At 48.7% G+C, this 17,005-nt stretch overlaps 2 protein-coding genes and 1 long non-coding RNA gene across 10 annotated transcripts; 1 reads left to right on the forward strand and 2 right to left on the reverse strand.

Moving 5' to 3' along the window:
• Nucleotides 1–2: 2 nt before the first annotated feature.
• LOC136199602 (zinc metalloproteinase-disintegrin-like jararhagin) lies at nt 3–9,436 on the forward strand. Of its 8 annotated transcripts, XM_065989841.1 has the most exons (26): nt 64–324; nt 579–637; nt 694–776; nt 847–910; nt 970–1,055; nt 1,109–1,245; nt 1,305–1,393; nt 1,442–1,507; nt 1,561–1,629; nt 1,681–1,853; nt 1,911–1,995; nt 2,047–2,128; nt 2,194–2,251; nt 2,308–2,410; nt 2,475–2,546; nt 2,603–2,704; nt 2,759–2,839; nt 2,892–2,945; nt 2,997–3,060; nt 3,110–3,212; nt 3,269–3,370; nt 3,422–3,503; nt 3,578–4,619; nt 5,014–5,073; nt 5,130–5,173; nt 5,228–5,317. In XM_065989841.1, the coding sequence occupies exons 1-24, from the start codon at nt 237–239 to the stop codon at nt 5,067–5,069; spliced, it is 3,000 nt and encodes a 999-aa protein (XP_065845913.1). In that variant the 5' UTR covers nt 64–236; the 3' UTR covers nt 5,070–5,073; nt 5,130–5,173; nt 5,228–5,317. The 8 variants fall into 8 exon arrangements, 7 of the variants coding, with proteins under 7 accessions (XP_065845910.1, XP_065845913.1, XP_065845912.1 ...); XR_010673102.1 differs by lacking the exon at nt 5,228–5,317 and having other exon boundaries at nt 4,922–5,073; nt 5,130–5,148; XM_065989838.1 differs by lacking the exon at nt 5,228–5,317 and adding an exon at nt 3–43 and having other exon boundaries at nt 96–324; nt 3,578–5,168.
• Nucleotides 9,437–11,166: 1,730 nt separating this feature from the next.
• LOC136187770 (uncharacterized) lies at nt 11,167–12,873 on the reverse strand. The gene is made up of 5 exons (XR_010669994.1): nt 12,560–12,873; nt 12,384–12,459; nt 12,012–12,079; nt 11,866–11,951; nt 11,167–11,626 (listed from the first exon to the last, which is right to left on the reverse strand). It is a non-coding gene; the product is annotated as an uncharacterized lncRNA (long non-coding RNA).
• A 1,457-nt stretch (nt 12,874–14,330) lies between these two features.
• On the reverse strand, nt 14,331–16,977 carry LOC136195756 (short transient receptor potential channel 5-like). The gene is made up of 7 exons (XM_065985244.1): nt 16,711–16,977; nt 16,302–16,664; nt 15,404–16,248; nt 15,152–15,353; nt 14,947–15,096; nt 14,716–14,892; nt 14,331–14,650 (listed from the first exon to the last, which is right to left on the reverse strand). Exons 1-7 carry the CDS (start codon nt 16,975–16,977, stop codon nt 14,420–14,422), a joined length of 2,235 nt encoding a protein of 744 aa, XP_065841316.1. The 3' UTR covers nt 14,331–14,419.
• Nucleotides 16,978–17,005: the final 28 nt, after the last annotated feature.

The following is a 17,005-nucleotide window of genomic DNA, read 5'->3' on the forward strand; positions in this document are numbered from 1 at the left end:
GACAAGGTCCGTGCCTCGTCGCCTCGCGACTGCGTGTGTAAAAGTACGTTGCGTGGCATATTCATAAGATCCCGACGGCTCTCACGGCCTTTTAGTGACGTCCGAAGTTCATCAGCACTCGTATTGATTCGTATAAGGTCTTCGCGCATGCGATTGAACAATAAAAGACCAGAGGTCGTCTTGTCTCACGCCTTCGACGTCGACCCCTCCACTTGAGACCCACGAGTGAACTCGCCATGAGTTCGTTACGTGTCAACCACTTCGTTTCGTGCGCAATTCTAGTTCTGGCTTCGGTTCTGGTCGAGACATCTCGAGGAGAGAAAGGTAGGTATGTACACTCGCTCAAACTTAGACCCTATAGTCTAAGCGAGGCGGGGAGACAAGAGAAATACGAGGAACTAGCTAGTGGGCGCTGAAAGTCATATAGATCTAAGTAGAATCGAAGAAGCCACTCTACGTCTTCCTATTGCATATTTGTCCACGTTGACAGGATGCCAAAGCATCCTTGACTCGTCCGCTTTTTAACGCTACGTAGTCTTTTTCCTGGAGTGTTCTCCTGAGGGTTTTGTCTCGTCTAGAAATCGTCTTGCCGCGAGACAAGTTTGGACGGCCGTTAGGCAGACTTTTTACAGCTAAGGTAATGGATCAACTTCCTTTGTTCGTCCGGGAGCGAGACGATGTCGTTATATGTAGAAGAGTGGTGGTCACGTAGATGAAACGACCGTACGATTGCGCGCATTCCAAAGGGAATTGGTTCTAGAACTTGAGTTGAACAGGTGGGACTATTAATTAATTAATTAATATTCAGTAGAAGAAATACGTGAGCGATTCTAAAATCCTTTTTAGAAATTTACTTCCAGAGAACTACGTATCGATATCATTCACGAAAGAAGGAAAGATGATAACTAAGGTTGTTCACAAGGAAATGTGCCAGAGTCTGCAAAGAAAATAAATCGAAGTCGTTTATAGAAAGGCATTGACAATTGCTATTATCACGGTCGAATTTCCGGATTTGCTAACTCCAGTGCAGTCATTAGCAGCTGCAACGGAATAGAGTTAGTGTGCAGAGTAGAAGCTTAGTTTTTTCATGGCCTTTTCTTTTGTACAGAGGAATGTTTTTCTATGGTTCTGACTTGGATACGTATTTCTATATCAATCCAGTCAAGGAAGAACTAGATGGCAGTTTCGTGCACTCTATCGAAAGAGCAAGCGACTTGGAGACGTTTCCTATTACAAACACTTGTGGTCAGTGCGCAATGATATTTAGTATTCTGACGTCAAGATAAAATATTCTTATTTCGAAGGGAACGATTCCAATCATACGCATCGTTTTTCGAATCCAATTCGCTCGCCCTTCGCCGAACACGAAATTGCCAAAAGAACTCGAATGAGGGTACGTCTGTCATAGAAATCTGCCTGTGAGAGACTTCTGTGCGCTCAGATTCCCAGAGACGTCACGGGAGAGACAAAGTACGTCGAACTGTTACTAGTGAACGACAACAGTCGAGTAAGGAATGCGTGCCACACTTCGTCTCTCTTCATACGACACGTAATTTTCAGTTCACTGCTTTGGGAAGCGTGGATGCTGTCGAGTCTCAAACAGTCCGGATTGCTAATATTGCTGATGACGTACGTCTAAGCAATCCTATATTGCCTCGATCAAAATCTTCGTGTCTGTAGAATTATAGACGGCAGCTGAATACGAGAGTCGTTTTGGTCGGAGTAATAACGTGGAATAACGGAGATCAGATTCAAGTCAGCTCCGTCGCCGGTACTACTCTTGCACGATTCGCCGAATATCGTCGAACTGTCTTGTCCCAAACCGTTCCGAACGACGTCGCTCATCTTCTAACGTGAGTGCGCGAACTCTCGTTTAAATCTCGTTCGTATTGGCATTCTCGGATTCTTAGGCAAATTGACTTCGACGGAAACACCGTCGGCGTAGCTTTCCTAGATGGAACGTGCACCGTGTTTAGCGCTGTCGGTGCCGTTCAGGTGAGTGGACTTCGGTCGTTGCGCGCCAAAGGGCGACGTTTTGGGGTCTAGTTCCTTGTGTCTGTCGAAGCGACCGGTTCGACCCTGACCCACGAGTTGGGGCACAACTTGGGAATGAATCACGATGACGGGCGTAAGTGAAATCGTACAAGAAGAACCCGCGTATTTTTTGTGTGTCATACTCTCGACTACTTCAAGGTCCTTGTGACATCTGCTCTGATGCTGCCAATGGATGCGTTATGGCGGCTTCTTTTAGGTGAGCACGATTTTTCAGAAGGTATTAGCGCATTAGAAGATTATTTTCTACCTAAGTGCAAGCCGACCGCCTACTGAATTCGCGGATTGCAGCGAGCTAGACTATTGTGACTATTTAGAAAACGGACACGGGAGTTGTCTTTTCAACCTTCCTTCCAACGTGAGCTGCCAGCTTGGTGAAGCCTACTGTGACATTGAAGCGTGTAATCTCTCTCTTTTCATAGGCATTCAGTCCTCCTGAATGTGGAAATCATTTTGTGGAGGAAGGAGAGGAGTGCGATTGTGGAACTCCGGCGGTATCTACTTCCTACATGGCGTTGTTTCGTCTACATTCTATAGTTTGCTTTTTCAGGAGTGCGGTGATCTAAGCAAATGCTGCAACAGCTCTACTTGCTTGCTCCAGCCCGGATCCCAGTGTGCGGAAGGACTTTGCTGCAATACTAGCGAGTGCTCAGTGAGTCGACAGACTGATTGCTCAAATCCTGCCCACTGTATTTTTTTCTGTTAGTTTTTACCTGCAGGAATTCTATGTCGCGAAAACGTGACCGTGTGCGACTTGACGGAATATTGCTCGGGCGATAACGGAGAGGTAGACATTGTTTTGTGCCTATTAGCAGTACGGTGATGTGCTGTTCTCTCAGTGTCCGGCAAACATTCATCTGCAGGACGGGACGCCATGCTTTGATTTAGTTGAAGTTGGCAACAGTGGACCAAGATTTGCGCTTTTGTTTTAATTGTCTATTTAGTCGAAATGTTATGACGGAGAGTGCGAGAGCCGCCTAAAGCAGTGCCAGTCTATTTGGGGACAGAGTAAACGAATGTCGCACTGACAGTGACTGACGGAATCTCTCTCTAACAGACGCAAGTGCCGCGGATGACAGCTGTTATGCTCTCAACGTCAGGGGAGATCAACTCGGATTTTGCGCGCGAACAAATGGCTCCTTTTTTGCCTGCGAAGCCAAGTATACGAACTGTGTAATACATGTATAATGAGATCATTGTCTGTTTATCTCTACAGAGATCAGCAATGCGGGCTCCTCTTTTGCTCAGGAGGCTCAACCAATCCCATGGCTCGGGAAAACACTAACATAGCGTTTTTCACCACAGGCGCCGGTTGTCGGTAGGAAAGGTATCATCTATAGTTCTGAGCATAGATAAATTGAAATTATAGGGCAGCCTACACGGCTGATGGAACCGAAGACACACCTGTGGAAGGAATGGTTAATAATGGAATCACCTGCGGTCAGGAAGAGGTGCGAGCCTTTTCTGTGCTTGTGTGTGTATCGTGCGTCCGGATGTCTGTTAACTGAAACTTATTTAATTTCAGATTTGTCTCAATCAACAGTGCCTTGCGCTGAGTGCGATAGTGACGCCTTGCCCCGTCGGAGAAAATGGCCAAGTTTGCTCGGGCAACGGGGTGTGCAACAGTAACGACGAGTGCTCTTGCGACGCCGGATTCCTTTCTCCCAATTGCACAGCCACCCCGACGATTGCGACAACGACGACTGAGGCAGTGACGACAGCTATACCAACGACCACCTCAGTGCCGACCACAGCGGAGCCAACTACAAGCGCTGCGCCTACTACAAACCTTGCTACTACTGTCATTTCAGCGACCACCGCAGCGCCGACAACTGCACGCACCACAACAGCCTCGCCTACTACAGCAGAACCTGCAACTACTCTATCGCCAACGACAGCGAAGCCTACTACAGCGGAGCCGGTAACTACAGCTGCACCAACGACTACGGCCGTGCCTACAACTCCGGAGCCTACTACGAAGCCTGTGACCACTGCTCCGCCAACCACAGCTGGCCCCACTACAAAGCCAGTAACTACAGGTGTGCCAACAACTACTACTGTACCAACAACCTCCGGTCCTACTACGAAAGAACCGATGACTACTGTGTTGCCGACGACAGCGAAGCCTACGACAGCAGCACCCACGACAAAGGCCGCAACCACTGAATCGCCAACCACGGCAAAGCCTACCACGACCGAGCCGGCGACTACTGCATTGCCAACTACTGCTGAGCCTACGACGAAGGCCGCAACTACTGAATCGACAACCGCAGCAGAGCCTACTACTGTAGTGCCGACTACAGCGAAGCCTACGACAGCAGCACCTACGACGGAGACTGCAACCACTGAATCGCCAACCACGACAGAGCCGGCGACTACTACTGCATCGCCAACTACTACTGAGCCTACGACAGAGCCTGCTACGACCGCATCGCCAACCACAGCAGAGCCTACGCCAACCACGGGAGCGGCAGTAACGACCGTGATGCCTACAACCCAAAGGCCCACGTCTGAGATACCAACTATAGCCGAAACGACCACTAGAGCACCATTAAATGCAACTGCAGGTATAGTAATTACTAGAGCATCTTGTACGATCCCAAGAGCGTGTATGCATTTTACCAAATGCATACTCTGCGCAGTCAACTCGCAGTTGACTGTATCTTGGGGAGGGGTTTGTGTGAGAGAACACGTGTATGCACTCGAAAGATTGTATACACTCTTTGCCGTCATCTGCATAATGAGCAGTTTGACTGTGCACGTAGCTATATATATTTCTAAGATTTCGGTGCCTTGGTAAGTTGCACGCGTGTTTCGTACAGTAGCTACAAAACGCGACTTGAGCCTCTTTTAATTTGTCTTTTCGCAGAGAGCCTAAACCCGTCAAGGGAAAGCGATTTCTCGTGCCGGATATCGATTCGTGAGATCTCCTTAATTTGACTAACCAATCCCGTTCTTTAGACTTACGCCAAACGGAGCGCCTCCGAAAGACTTTCGCGGCCACCTTCTTTACATAGCCCGGTCGTAATTCGATAATGTAGATTACTGGCCAGACACAATCAATGTTGTTCTCGTAGAGCACGTTATATAAACCGGTACAGAGAAGCCGCACTCGTCAGAGGTACGCTTTCCGTCACAGTCTCCATCTTCACTCTGCAAGTCGCTCTCACGCCAGGCTTGTGTTGTTTGCCGCTGAAAGACTAGACGCGAGGGGTTTCTTGATGAATTCATATAACCCTATCAAGCGCCACTTCAGTTTTGTTTTTCGAGGTAAGACGCCTGTAGTCGATCGTCCGATACCCTAGAACAGAGTTCGTTCCTGCTCGCTTTCCGCACGTTGTTGCCGAGTTTGATCCTACCAGGAAGTAGTCGCGTTCCAGGCGACGTTGCACTCTCTAATGATAATCTAATAACGAGTCCAAGTATGTTTCCGTGCAATCCTTGGGGTTAGGACTAGTTGATTTAGGACGCACGATTTTGAAGTTCCTTTTCTGGACTGCCTTTTTGGAAAACGTCGGATCCTCAACAACGCCACCGCCTCCAGGTTAGTACGGTAGAAACGGTAATATTTTCATGGTAAGTTTTTCACGTACTGTAGTACCGAATGCTCCAACATTTGTAACGGTTTTTCGTGTCACTCAAACCGCAGTGACCTTGCTCTGGAATGCTCCCGCCCCCTATGGCCCCATCACCAACTATACAGTCTATTACGTAAATCTGAACGTCACGGGAGACAGCGAAGCAAGCGTCGTCGTTCCGCGACAGCTCATAGCCGTCGTCAGCAATTTGATTCCCTTCACAACGTACAAGTTTCAAGTGACCGGTAGCTTGAAAAACGGTCTAATAGAAGGAATCCGCAGTACGCCGGTCTTTGCGCAGACGCTAGAGGCTGGTTAGACGACATCCTTTGTTTATTGCTTTTGGAATTTAATCATTATAGCTCCCTCGTCTCCTCCCCGCAATGTCGGTGGCGTCGTCGTCGCCGTCAACGCATCTATAGCTCGTGTTCGCCTTTCGTGGGAGCCACCTCCGATGGGCACTAGAAACGGCGTTATTATTGGATACACTGTCTTCTATCAGAAAGTTGGTCAGGCGAGTAGGACAAAGGTTTCTATTGATAATGCGGAGAACAATGTCATTCTGTTTGTTGAACCTTTTCAAGAATTTTCCTTCTCTGTGGCGGCTCGGACAAACGCAGGAGAAGGCCCTGATGGGCCAAATCCGCCTTTTTCAATACGCACTGGTTAACGTCGTTAGACGCGTCTTATGTTCAATCGTGAAAACTATTTTTTTAGATTCTGTAGCTGTTCCTCTGCCTTCAAGTGGCTTGGTCGTCACAGCGCACTGTGACAGCTGCTCTCCAGCTCAGCTTCTCGTTCAGTGGGAAGCCCTTCTAATATTTGGCAGCGCAATTGCGTATGAGATTCACTACAGCGGAGAAGAGTTTGATACCGATTTGCATTCTATTAACGCGAGCGGAAGCGTCAATTTTACCGTTCTCGACAATTTGGAAGAATTTCTTGTTTATGACGTCCAAATTCGTGCCTATTATCAAGATGGTCCGGGTCCTTTCTTTCCATCTCAGTCTGCCAGAACGTACGCAGGTTTGTTCTATTTACCGTGCAGTTGATGCGAAGACGTAAGACATCAGAATTTAGCTCCCAGCCTCAAACCGACTGTTGTCTCTATCGAAAACGTAAATATGACGTCAAGTCAAACGGGATGCGTTAGAGTCACTTGGTCCAATCCAGCTCCACGGGATGTTAATGGGCTCTACTACGCAACTCAAATCCTTTGGCGCGCGATAGATCCGTCTTACGTTAGCTGTTACGGCAACGACGGAGTTACCTTTGTAACGGTACAAAACGAAACGGAAACGACAGCTATTATTTGCGGCCTGAAAAGGTTTTATACATGTAAAAAATTGCATGCGCAATTGCACGAGGAATTCTTCTTATTCATAGCTATTGGCAATATTCCTTTTACGTTCGTCTGATGACAAAAGGCTTGCCCGTAACATCGAAATTCTTTTATGGAAAAACGTTTTACGGGAACGGAGACGGCGGAACGATTTTAACCTCTGAAGAAGGTATAAGGTTTTTACGTACCTTACCCTAAGCTAAGCATACATGTATCTAGTCTCGCGTAGCCAGCCCCTCTCCCGGCGTGGATATCAACACGAAGGGAGGGGCTGGCTACGCGAGACTAACATGTATCTTGGAAAACGTACAGTAACGTTACCTGAGGTCAATTGAGGTATAAAGGATGTGCTTTTATTTCATAGAGCCCAGCGGAGCTCCTCGAAATGTAACCGTTTCTGCAGTGCCAGGACGAAAGGAGCTTTTCGTAAAATGGAGAGAACTGCAGTGCTTTGAAACCAACGGTAAACTAAACAAGTATGTCGTTTACTTCGCGGCGGAGAACAGCACTCTGAAGTCATTAGACGTATCTCCCGATTCTACGGTGTGCGCGAAGTCTCGCAAAAGCTTATATATAATAATGCTCTTATTCAGAATGTTACTCTATCATACCTCGAGTCGTTTACGCAGTACTCAGTGTGGATGCAGGCTTTCACTGGTCGAGGAGGCGGTCCGTTTACCTCAGTTGTTCACGCAATGACTTCCAGAGGTAAAAAAAATTAAAATTTGATTGCTAAAACGTAGAAAAAGCCTCGCTTCCCTTTCTATAAAAATAGTGTGCGAGTGTTTCTCTGCGGGTTCTGTCAATCAAACTTGTAGCGAAGTAACGGGACAGTGTCCATGCAATAAAGGCGTTCAAGGACAAAATTGCGACATCTGCATTTTATCTGGAAGACGCTTCTCTGACATCAGCGAATGCTTCGGTCAGTGCAAAATTCTTACTACACCAATTGCGCTCCATTTACCTCGTCGACTGCTTTGCCAGGTGCAACGCCGTCAGTAACTACGACGACTGCGACGACTTCAGCTCGTTCAGCAGAACCGGTAACGACAGCTGTGCAAACGACTGCGATGCCAGCAACCGTAGAGCCTACGACAAACGAGCCAGCGACTGCTACCGTTCCCAACGAGCCAGATATCGTTGCCGATGCGAAAAATTCCACATGGATAAGAGTGAAATGGTCTGTAATTCCTAATGGCGTTTTGACCAGCGTCGAAGGAGCCATTTCGTCCGGAAAGGAAGTTGTCAAAAACACGAGCAACGTCACTGGTGTATTTGAGTTCGGTGGTCTTGTACCGTACCGTGCCTACACCATACGAGTTCGCGCTTATTCCGACGTGGGAGCAAGTGCAATTGGCCTAATGAATGTCTCAACGTGCGAAGCAGGTTTTGAAATAATCGACCACGTGCCAACTCATATCTATTTTAATCGTTTAGCTCCTCTAACAGCGCCTGTGATTCACAGTTGTCAACCTCTCCGGACAGACAGGTCTGACGACGAGAGAAGAGAAATTCGATTAAACTTTTCAGGCGTTCGCACACGAGCGGAATGGCGCGGAGAACCAAGAGGTTACAAAGTATCTTTGCTTAAAGGTAATCCCGTTATGAACAACGAAACGGTCTACATTGACTATGACGAATCGATTGGCTCGTCTTACTTGGACGTCCTGCAAAGTAGCTTTACTTTTGATTCAGAGAGGTGGTATACAGTTCTTATGGCCGCTGAAACCCGCTTCATTTGCGGCAACGAAAACCTCGGCCCGGTTAGTTCTCCCTGCAAGTTTCGAATTGAATCGCCTGCAACTGTTCCGCCGGCAACTGTTCCGCCGGATACGAACGCAGCTAATGGTAACTCTCAATCGTAATTGGCGTTATCCTAATCATTAATTTCCTTGTGTCCAGAAGGTGGCGTGAATACGTCGACTCTTGTTCTTGCTGTCGGAATTCCAGCTGCCGCTCTAATTCTAATATTTGGTATTGTGATAACTGTCGTTTGCTTGCGAAAACGAAGAGCACGGCAAAGGGTAAATACGGCGGATGGAAAAGGCAGTGATCTCAAGCTTGAACTGAAGCGGCAAGAGGGTGACACTCACAATGAAACGATACGTTACTCAACCGCACTTGGAAGCCACACGGCCGAAAATCCCGCGTATTCTAGCATTGATCCGGTGTACGCTACTATTCCAGACGTTGTAGAAAACGATTCAGCCACTGCTAGTAAGCCAATCGCAGACAGTACTGAAGAGACTTGCGAGAATCCGGCATACGCCACGAAATTGTAACTGATGCGCGACTACTGCTTAGGACGTTAGGCTGACATTTGTAGTTAGCAAGCGCAGAGTAGTTTATGGTTTTTGTATCTGCTATACTATCCACGATTTGTTTCATGCATGTGCACTTCCAGCTATCGAGTGGATTGCTCATTTAAATTTGAGTGTAAACCTAACACGTGATATGAACTCTATTTAATCTGCTCGTTTTTCACGTGAGCACATGCGCTCTTCTCTATTGGTCGCCGAGGTGTAAAAAAGTGTCTCTTTGTCTCCAGTGAACACAGAGGACCACACACTCTCGCCTCTCGGAAGCCCCAGCCTGCCGCACGCTCATCTCAGCGACTTCTTTGCTGCTGCGAGGCTCGTGCAGCTCCGATTCCTAAAGGCCAATTGGTAAGAGCACTGAACAGCGTAGTCTACGTTGCAAGCTAGCTTCGTCCGCGCGCGGCGCGTACGTCGTCGTGTCCGTCTCGCGGCGCGTAAAACGGCGAAGAGCGTCGAAGCGATCCGCGTGTGGCTCTTTCTACTCTCCGACGGCGTTTTTCGCGACGCGCGGCGACGTGACGCGGACGTGACGACGCGCGTAATCCCCTCGCCTTTAGGCGATCCCTCATCGCGTGCACTCGCAATTCGTTTCGTTTCATTTCCTCCTTCTTTTTCTCTAGTTTGGCGACGAAAGAGAGCAAAAGAATGCCACGAGGCCAACGCGACGAACAGGTTCGCAACCCTTGGGGGCCCCCAGTGGTGTAGGCGTGCACCTAAGGGGCGGGGCTTTCTGTGACGTACACGGCGCGGACTGCCTGCGATGCCACTGCCCGCGCTCGTGGGCATAGAAAAATTTCCAACAGTCTAACCATTAGGTTTGGTTTCCAGAAGTCTAATCGAGGGCGGGTTGGGGTTCGCGAGTGAGGGCTGGTGGTCGTTGCAGCGCATGAAGCCCAATTGTGTACGTTGCAGGGAGTGTAGCGGGACAACATTTAGGCGTAATGTAGTGGCAGTCTCTTCCTTGCGTGCTCGGTTTGCATCACCACGGCGACTACGTTAGTTTGCACGGGTCCTCTCCCTTTGCACTAAGGTTTAGTCGGTGGCTGCTAGTAGGGTAGGGCGGTTTGTGTAGTAGGCTTGTAGCTCCTTCCCCCTCTCATGCTTAGCTAGCAGCCGCCACGTGCTTTAGACCATTTTTCAATGGATTTTCAGGTAATTTAGGTTGATTAGAATATAGGCATATTTTAGGTCAATGGATTTATAAGGTAATCTAGGTTTTCTATCACTTGCCTGCTTTTCCTTTTCAGGGTAGTTTAGTAGGTTTTTTATTTTCTCCACAGGTTTTTCTTTTATTTTGCAGGTTTTTGTTTTTTACAGGTTTTTATTTCATTTATGACTTTATTAATTTGTGTTTCTTTTTTAGAGTACAATCCCTATAAGAATTCAAATTAGGCTCAAAGCGTCAATAAGGTAAGTGTTTTCATTGTGTCATTTTTCACTGACACTCTATTGCAGGTGAAATGAAATTGAAGGAAGAAGAAGAAAGAATACGAGAAAAAGACCTTTGCATGTTTTGATCGTTTTGAATAGTGCATGGCAGTTGCATGCTTTTTTTTCTCTTGATCTCGAGGTAATGGAGACAGGAGTGGGGAGTCGTCCATGAACGCGCGCGTCTTGTGTTACCTCTGTGGCGTGAGTCCCACGCGACTCTCTACTCGCGTTTCCTCGCTCCGATGCGCGCGCGCGTGCACGTCGTTGACGCTGCGCGAGTCCTACGCGATTCCCCGTCGAACTCTCCAGCTCGCGCGCGTTCCTTTGACTCGGTACTGCGAGTCCCACGCGATTGCACGCCGTTCCTCTCGCATTTTTTATGAAAGTAGGCAAAATTATAGCAAATTTTATTCAAATAAATACTCAAAAATTAAAATTTCTATCGTCTCATTTTCGTCTTCTCTTTCCTTCGCAGTGGGCGGGACGAGCGTCCTAGGTCGTTCCCTGTTGCCGGAGGTATCATCCCTCCGGCGTTGACGCTTCTCTCAATGAGTCGAGAGACTGAGACTGCAGTCCCCACAGCTAATGTGTGCTTGCACGGTCATCTGAAACGCGTGCAAACACTTGTGATGTAGGCATCGTTCTCCTGGGGAGACTACCATATGATAGCTCCGTCAGGAGATGCATGCCATGTGAGTTGGGCCTTTTTCTGCTCCTGCCCAGGAGAGGGTGGCAGTTTAGAAGTTATGGTCTCTTGCCACGGAGGCCTCTAAGCAGTTGAGGGGAATGCAACTTATTGATTAGGTTACAATTCCCCGGGTCTCTTGGACCTCCCGTCTTGCTGAGGACGTTGGGACCACGGTCAACCTCTTCGTCAGCTTCTTCTTCATCTTCTTCAGTCCTGTCTACAAAGGAGAGATCAGAAAGTACGTAGGGTCTTATAACTATACAGTACTGTACTATCTATCTAAACTTTGGTGCAGATACCGAGACCTCAATTATGAGCTTCCGGTATCAATAATGCCACATATTAGCCAAAATATGCTGCGTGAAGTCCATTTGACCTCGAGAGGTCAAAAAGATAAGAAATAAAATATCTTTTACGCAAGAATGTTGAAGATTGGAGAGGTGACCCAAAACTCACCAAAAACCATTAGCTACAGCTCATGGTTTCTGTTGTAGCTCATGGTTTCTGTGAAGCCGTAGATCGTAGAGGTATGACTCCGTCTACTGCATAGACTATGACTCCTCCTCTATTATCTGTGACATTCACTCGTGCTGTTTTGTTACCTTGTCTTTTCCCCTACTGAAGAAACGTTGTGGAGAAGGGAACGAATCCATGTGGTGATATCAACCAACTAAAAAAAATACCCAATTATTATTAGCCAAAATTGAAGGCGTGAGGTCAATTTGGCACCGCAGAGTCAAACATGCAACCAATCCCCCCGTTTTATAAGAAAATGTCGAAAATCGGAGAGGTGACCCAACTGACCGAAAACCGTATGGATGCTAAAAATCGTGACCTCACGGATTTCCAACGAAACGCGCTAGATCGACTCTAATACGCTAGTATAACAACCCCGAGCGGTCAAACGGTTCGTGCGAGTCAAAATTCGCGAAGAAAATGCGCTAATTGATTCAGGGGGGGCCCCCAAAACGTACCTGTTCTAATATTCACACGGTTTCTTCGAACTTCAGCCTGAGTTATCGATTGAGAAGCGCTTCTTGGATGTAATCGCTGCAAAAAACCAAGCGAAAGTGATCGGCGACGTCCGGGCGGACGAATCGCCTTTTTCATTGTGAAAAACGGGCAACCGATCGCCCATACGCTCACCTACTCTGTAATTAGCGTTGTTATTGGCTCCCGCGCCGTCGTCGTTGCCGAAATCGGCCGTTTTCTTCGTCTACGCCATGCGCCACGTTCTGCTTCATCACGTGTTTGTTCACGATGTCCGGGCCGTTCGACAAGTCCGCGAAAAAGCCGATCGACGTTAATGTACAGCGAAACGTAAGACGAAACTGCGAAGAAGAAGAAGAAGAAGAAAGGCGATCGTACGCCATCTTGAACTTGAGGCGAGAAATCTTGCATCATTCAGTGCCAAGAATAGAATTGCTGACCATGATCATGACGCAATCAACAGTCCAACCGTCATTGAAAAATCGCACCTATTCGAAGGAACCAACCAGAGTGTTAGATGAGCCCAACGTGACCCCAACGGACCAATAGGCGCGCTGGGCGGAGCTACGCGGTACAAAAGCGAAGTGCACACCGATTCTTCTTCAGTTGCGGCCTAGGGTGGGTGCGGCGTGGAGCAATCTGCGTCTCATCCTTGACGGACTGGCTCGGGAGATTGGCAAAAGGCAGTCTGGATCGTTGGATCAGCGTGGCCCACGGACTAATCCCGTGCCGGAGCCTCTAAGCAGGGCGATGGGGGGCTTCGGCCTCGGTTCACGCACTGAGCAGAAAGATCGCTTATACGTCTTATTGTTGCCAAACGAGCACGACCTGCGTTAAGCAGAGTGGGTACGGCTCGGAGGGGGTGTCGCAAGCGGTCTGGTTGCCGGCACTTATCTCACCAACTGGCACGATTAGATTGCGGATGATCTGGCTCAGGAGACTTCGATTTCGGGCATTGCACGTCTTTCCTGTCGACTCCTACAAACGGTAGTCAGCCGCTCTCCACCTCCGAAGCCCTGGTTCTTAGCTTCGGCTTACCAATGTGGTCAGGTATCGACGCGCCGGGGGACTCGGCATTAGGGGCCGACTACTCGTCCAGGCGGATACTGAGTGAGGGGGCCTATGAGGCTAAAACTCGCCCGACACTTTTTGGAACGGGTGGCCATTGCTTGCGGTGGCTGCCTTGAGCTACGAAGCGTCCGAACCTCCCCGCGGTGTAGCTCGGGTAACGCTAATACGGACGCAAATCAAAAGGTACGTACAACGATAATTTGGCAGTGACTAATAGTTGATTTTTAGGTCGCGCTGCATGAAGATAGAAGAAACGCTCGATGAAGACGAAGAGACAGCCGAAGAAAAAAGATTGAAGAAGACGTACAGAAGGGCCGGAAGAAAGAACGGCGACGAAAGGACAATAAGAAGAATGGAAAAATACGTTGGTCACTTTGAATAGGTTTCTGCATTGAGTATTGTACGTACTGTGTGTGTACGAAATAAAATGTTTGCAACTTGATCTTGTACGCTCAGCCTGCGATTAGCCTAATGGATGCTTTTCGGACCGGATTAATCGACGTGGGAAGGCGGAGGAAAGCGTGAAAGTCCGTTTCACGCGATCGCCAATAAAATTCGCTCGTAACTGAAATCGAGGTTCGCGAATTCGTTTCTAGACCCAAAGGACGCTTCGAAAATACGGCGGAACTCTGTTGGAACGTCAGCAAAGACGAAATGAGTGGTAGATCTGTAGGAAGAGTGAGATAGGTGGAGAATCTGACGCGCTAGCAAAAAGTGACGCGCTGCGAAGCCTCTCTGGTGCATTCGACGGGCGAAGAGACCTATTTCTTTCGTCGGCGTCGAGTTCTAAGCAGCTAGAAGCCCTGGACGCTTTGCCAGAAGCTTTCTTCTTTAGACGACTCCCGTATAAACCTGAAAGATATAATCCACTTGTCTATTTATTTTAATTAATTAAAATATGTCGATTAAAATGACGCTTTCACTGCCTTCCAATTCTGCCATGAGTCAATCATACAATGCTCACCCTCTGTGTCCTGTCTGCCATCTCGACACTTTCCGCTTCGAAGAGTCGACCATCGCTTTCGTCGTCCGGCAGGAGTCGCTTCCGAATCAACATCTTTTGACGCACGGAACACAGTCTCCGGCGCAGTCGTTCCGAAACCCATTCGGCCACTTTGCCTGCCTCGCTTCTTCTGTCGTCTACTGCACCAATGTGCTTTTCATTTGCTGTATCTAAAGTCTACAAAAAATAAAAATGATTGATTTTGACTGCAGTATGCAACCTAGCTCTCTCTCAGTAGGCACCTCTCTCATCCTTTTGATTTCTGCTAAAAGTAAATGCATCTGCCTCTTTGTGACCGGCTGATCGAGCTCCTTTTCTTCAGCCGCAGTTTTGAAATTGTCCAGTAGAGCTCGGCTTCTGCTTATGTCCAGGCGACGCGACGCTCTCCGATTTGCAAACGCTTTGTGGAAGTTCTTTTCCTAGGCAGACCAAATCATCGACAGATTTCCGTCACTTTGTGCAATACTGCTAACCTCTTTCCAGCCGCAACACAGAGTCACTAAGTAGGCAATCAACCGAGCCAAAATATAGAGGACGTTGAGCGGTGGCGGTACGAGTGGCGAACGACGCATTTCCGTCACAATTTCAGCTTTCAGAAATATCCATTCCGCCGCGGCGTTATCCTATATGAGAAAAACGCCTTTTCCAAACGAAGTGGCAGCTTGTGCGCTCACTTACATGCACAGTCTGATAGGCGTTTGAAACCAGGGCGATGAGCATATTGAGCAGAATAATCGTAGACCAGATAACCCACACGACTTTCACGATCAGTCCGAGAACTTCTTGGACGCTATAGCTATCGAGGATTTCGACGCCGAGCTCTGTCGAGGATGCCAAGTTGACCATGCTTAGAAAGAGGACGTGAAGAATTTTTCCCAACCTAAAAAAGGAATGTCATCTTTTATGCCAATTCCTCTTCGTTTCACGTACGACTGTTGATCTGCAGGGAGTTGATTCAATGCGTCCGCGAACGACAGGCACGAGTTTGTGCTGTTGTTGGTGCTGCTGATGTCACGACAAAGAGCACTGAATACTTTAATTCCGTAGATGTTCTTCAAGCAGACGCCAAAGCCGAGCAAGAAAACGGCGAAGAAGAACACGTAGCACAGAAGTGGATAGATCATCTGCCGAAATGAAATCACCATGGGACCGAAGTACGGCAATATGATCATGTAGAGCAGAAGTCGACAGACGACGGCAAGAAACAGAAAAGCGTAGAGTATTGAGAGAAGATTTTGAGACGTCGCTGACACATGGGATATCAGATGAAATCGAACGCATAATCCTATAGACATCAGAGTGATGATAAGTATGTCCCACCAATTGCTGATTTGAGTGATGTAAGAGCGTCGACCCTGCCGTCGCAGTTGACCCGTTTCGTACGCAATTTCGCCGACGAGCTGAAGCATGATCAGCCACTCGAAGGACGACAGGGTCGAATTGACGAGATGACGAGGAGGAAGCGAGCTACCCGATGCCAAGAATATCAGTACGCACATGTACAAGTGAGCGCTGATGCCGTGCGCCGCGTAGCTGACGACGAGCGACTCGGACATGAGAAAGTCGTTCGCCGCGATCGCATAGCTCGCCTTGCGGCGAGGCAGAATGTCGAGAAAGAGAACGAAGGGAAACGTGACGTATCGAACGAAGAGGAGGAGAAGCGACGTCACGAAGCGACCCGTCGTGAGAAGCGTTTGCGATTGGCCGCGACGGCGAACGGGCGAGGCGAAGAAGAGCCGGTTGAGACACGGCTGAACTCTCGAATTGAGAAGAAACTAAGAAAGAATTATATTAGATCTTTGCGCTTAATAATTTCTGCATACAGTACCTTTCTCTGATCGTTTCTCACTGCAACCGAAATCGCTCTTTCCATGACGCCAGCGCTGTTGTCGACCGTCGCCAGCTCGCTCGCCACGTTCACCAAATCGTCGCTTAACTGCTCAAACGCCGACCTCTCCTCCTCCGAAGCGACGCACTTCGACGTCTTCCGCACGAACGCGCCCACTTCCAACGCCGTCAGAATCGGACTCACCGATCGCGTGATGACGTCGGGCGACGACAGGGCGACGACGACGTCGTACGGAATTTCGGTCTCGCGCGGCAACTTGCTTCCGGCGCAGATGAGACTCACGGCGGCGTCGAGATTTCGCGTCGTGCCGCCGATCGCCTTCTCCAGCGCCGTCGCCGTCGACTTCGTCCAGATTGACGCACTGTTCGATTAGAAAATCGACGGCTGCCTGTTTCGGCGGACAGTTGCCGTTCACGGCGAGGTGAAGCGGCGTTCGACCGTCGTCGTCCTTTGCGGAGAAGTCGACTCCGTGCTCTTTCGCCGCTTCGAGAAGGAGAACCGATCCGAAAGCGGAAGCGCGATGAGCAAGAGTTTCGTTTCGAGGCCAGACTTCTTTTGATGGATTGGCGCCGTGGTCGATCGCAAGGAGCGCTTTCGCTTCGGCGTCGCGAGACGACGAGACGGCGTCGAAGACGGGCCGCGAGAGCAAGGTCATCCACGACTCGTTGCTAAGACGATGCCAG

Source organism: Oscarella lobularis, chromosome 1 (genome assembly GCF_947507565.1).
Source record: "Oscarella lobularis chromosome 1, ooOscLobu1.1, whole genome shotgun sequence".
NCBI classification, from domain to species: Eukaryota; Metazoa; Porifera; class Homoscleromorpha; order Homosclerophorida; family Oscarellidae; genus Oscarella; species Oscarella lobularis.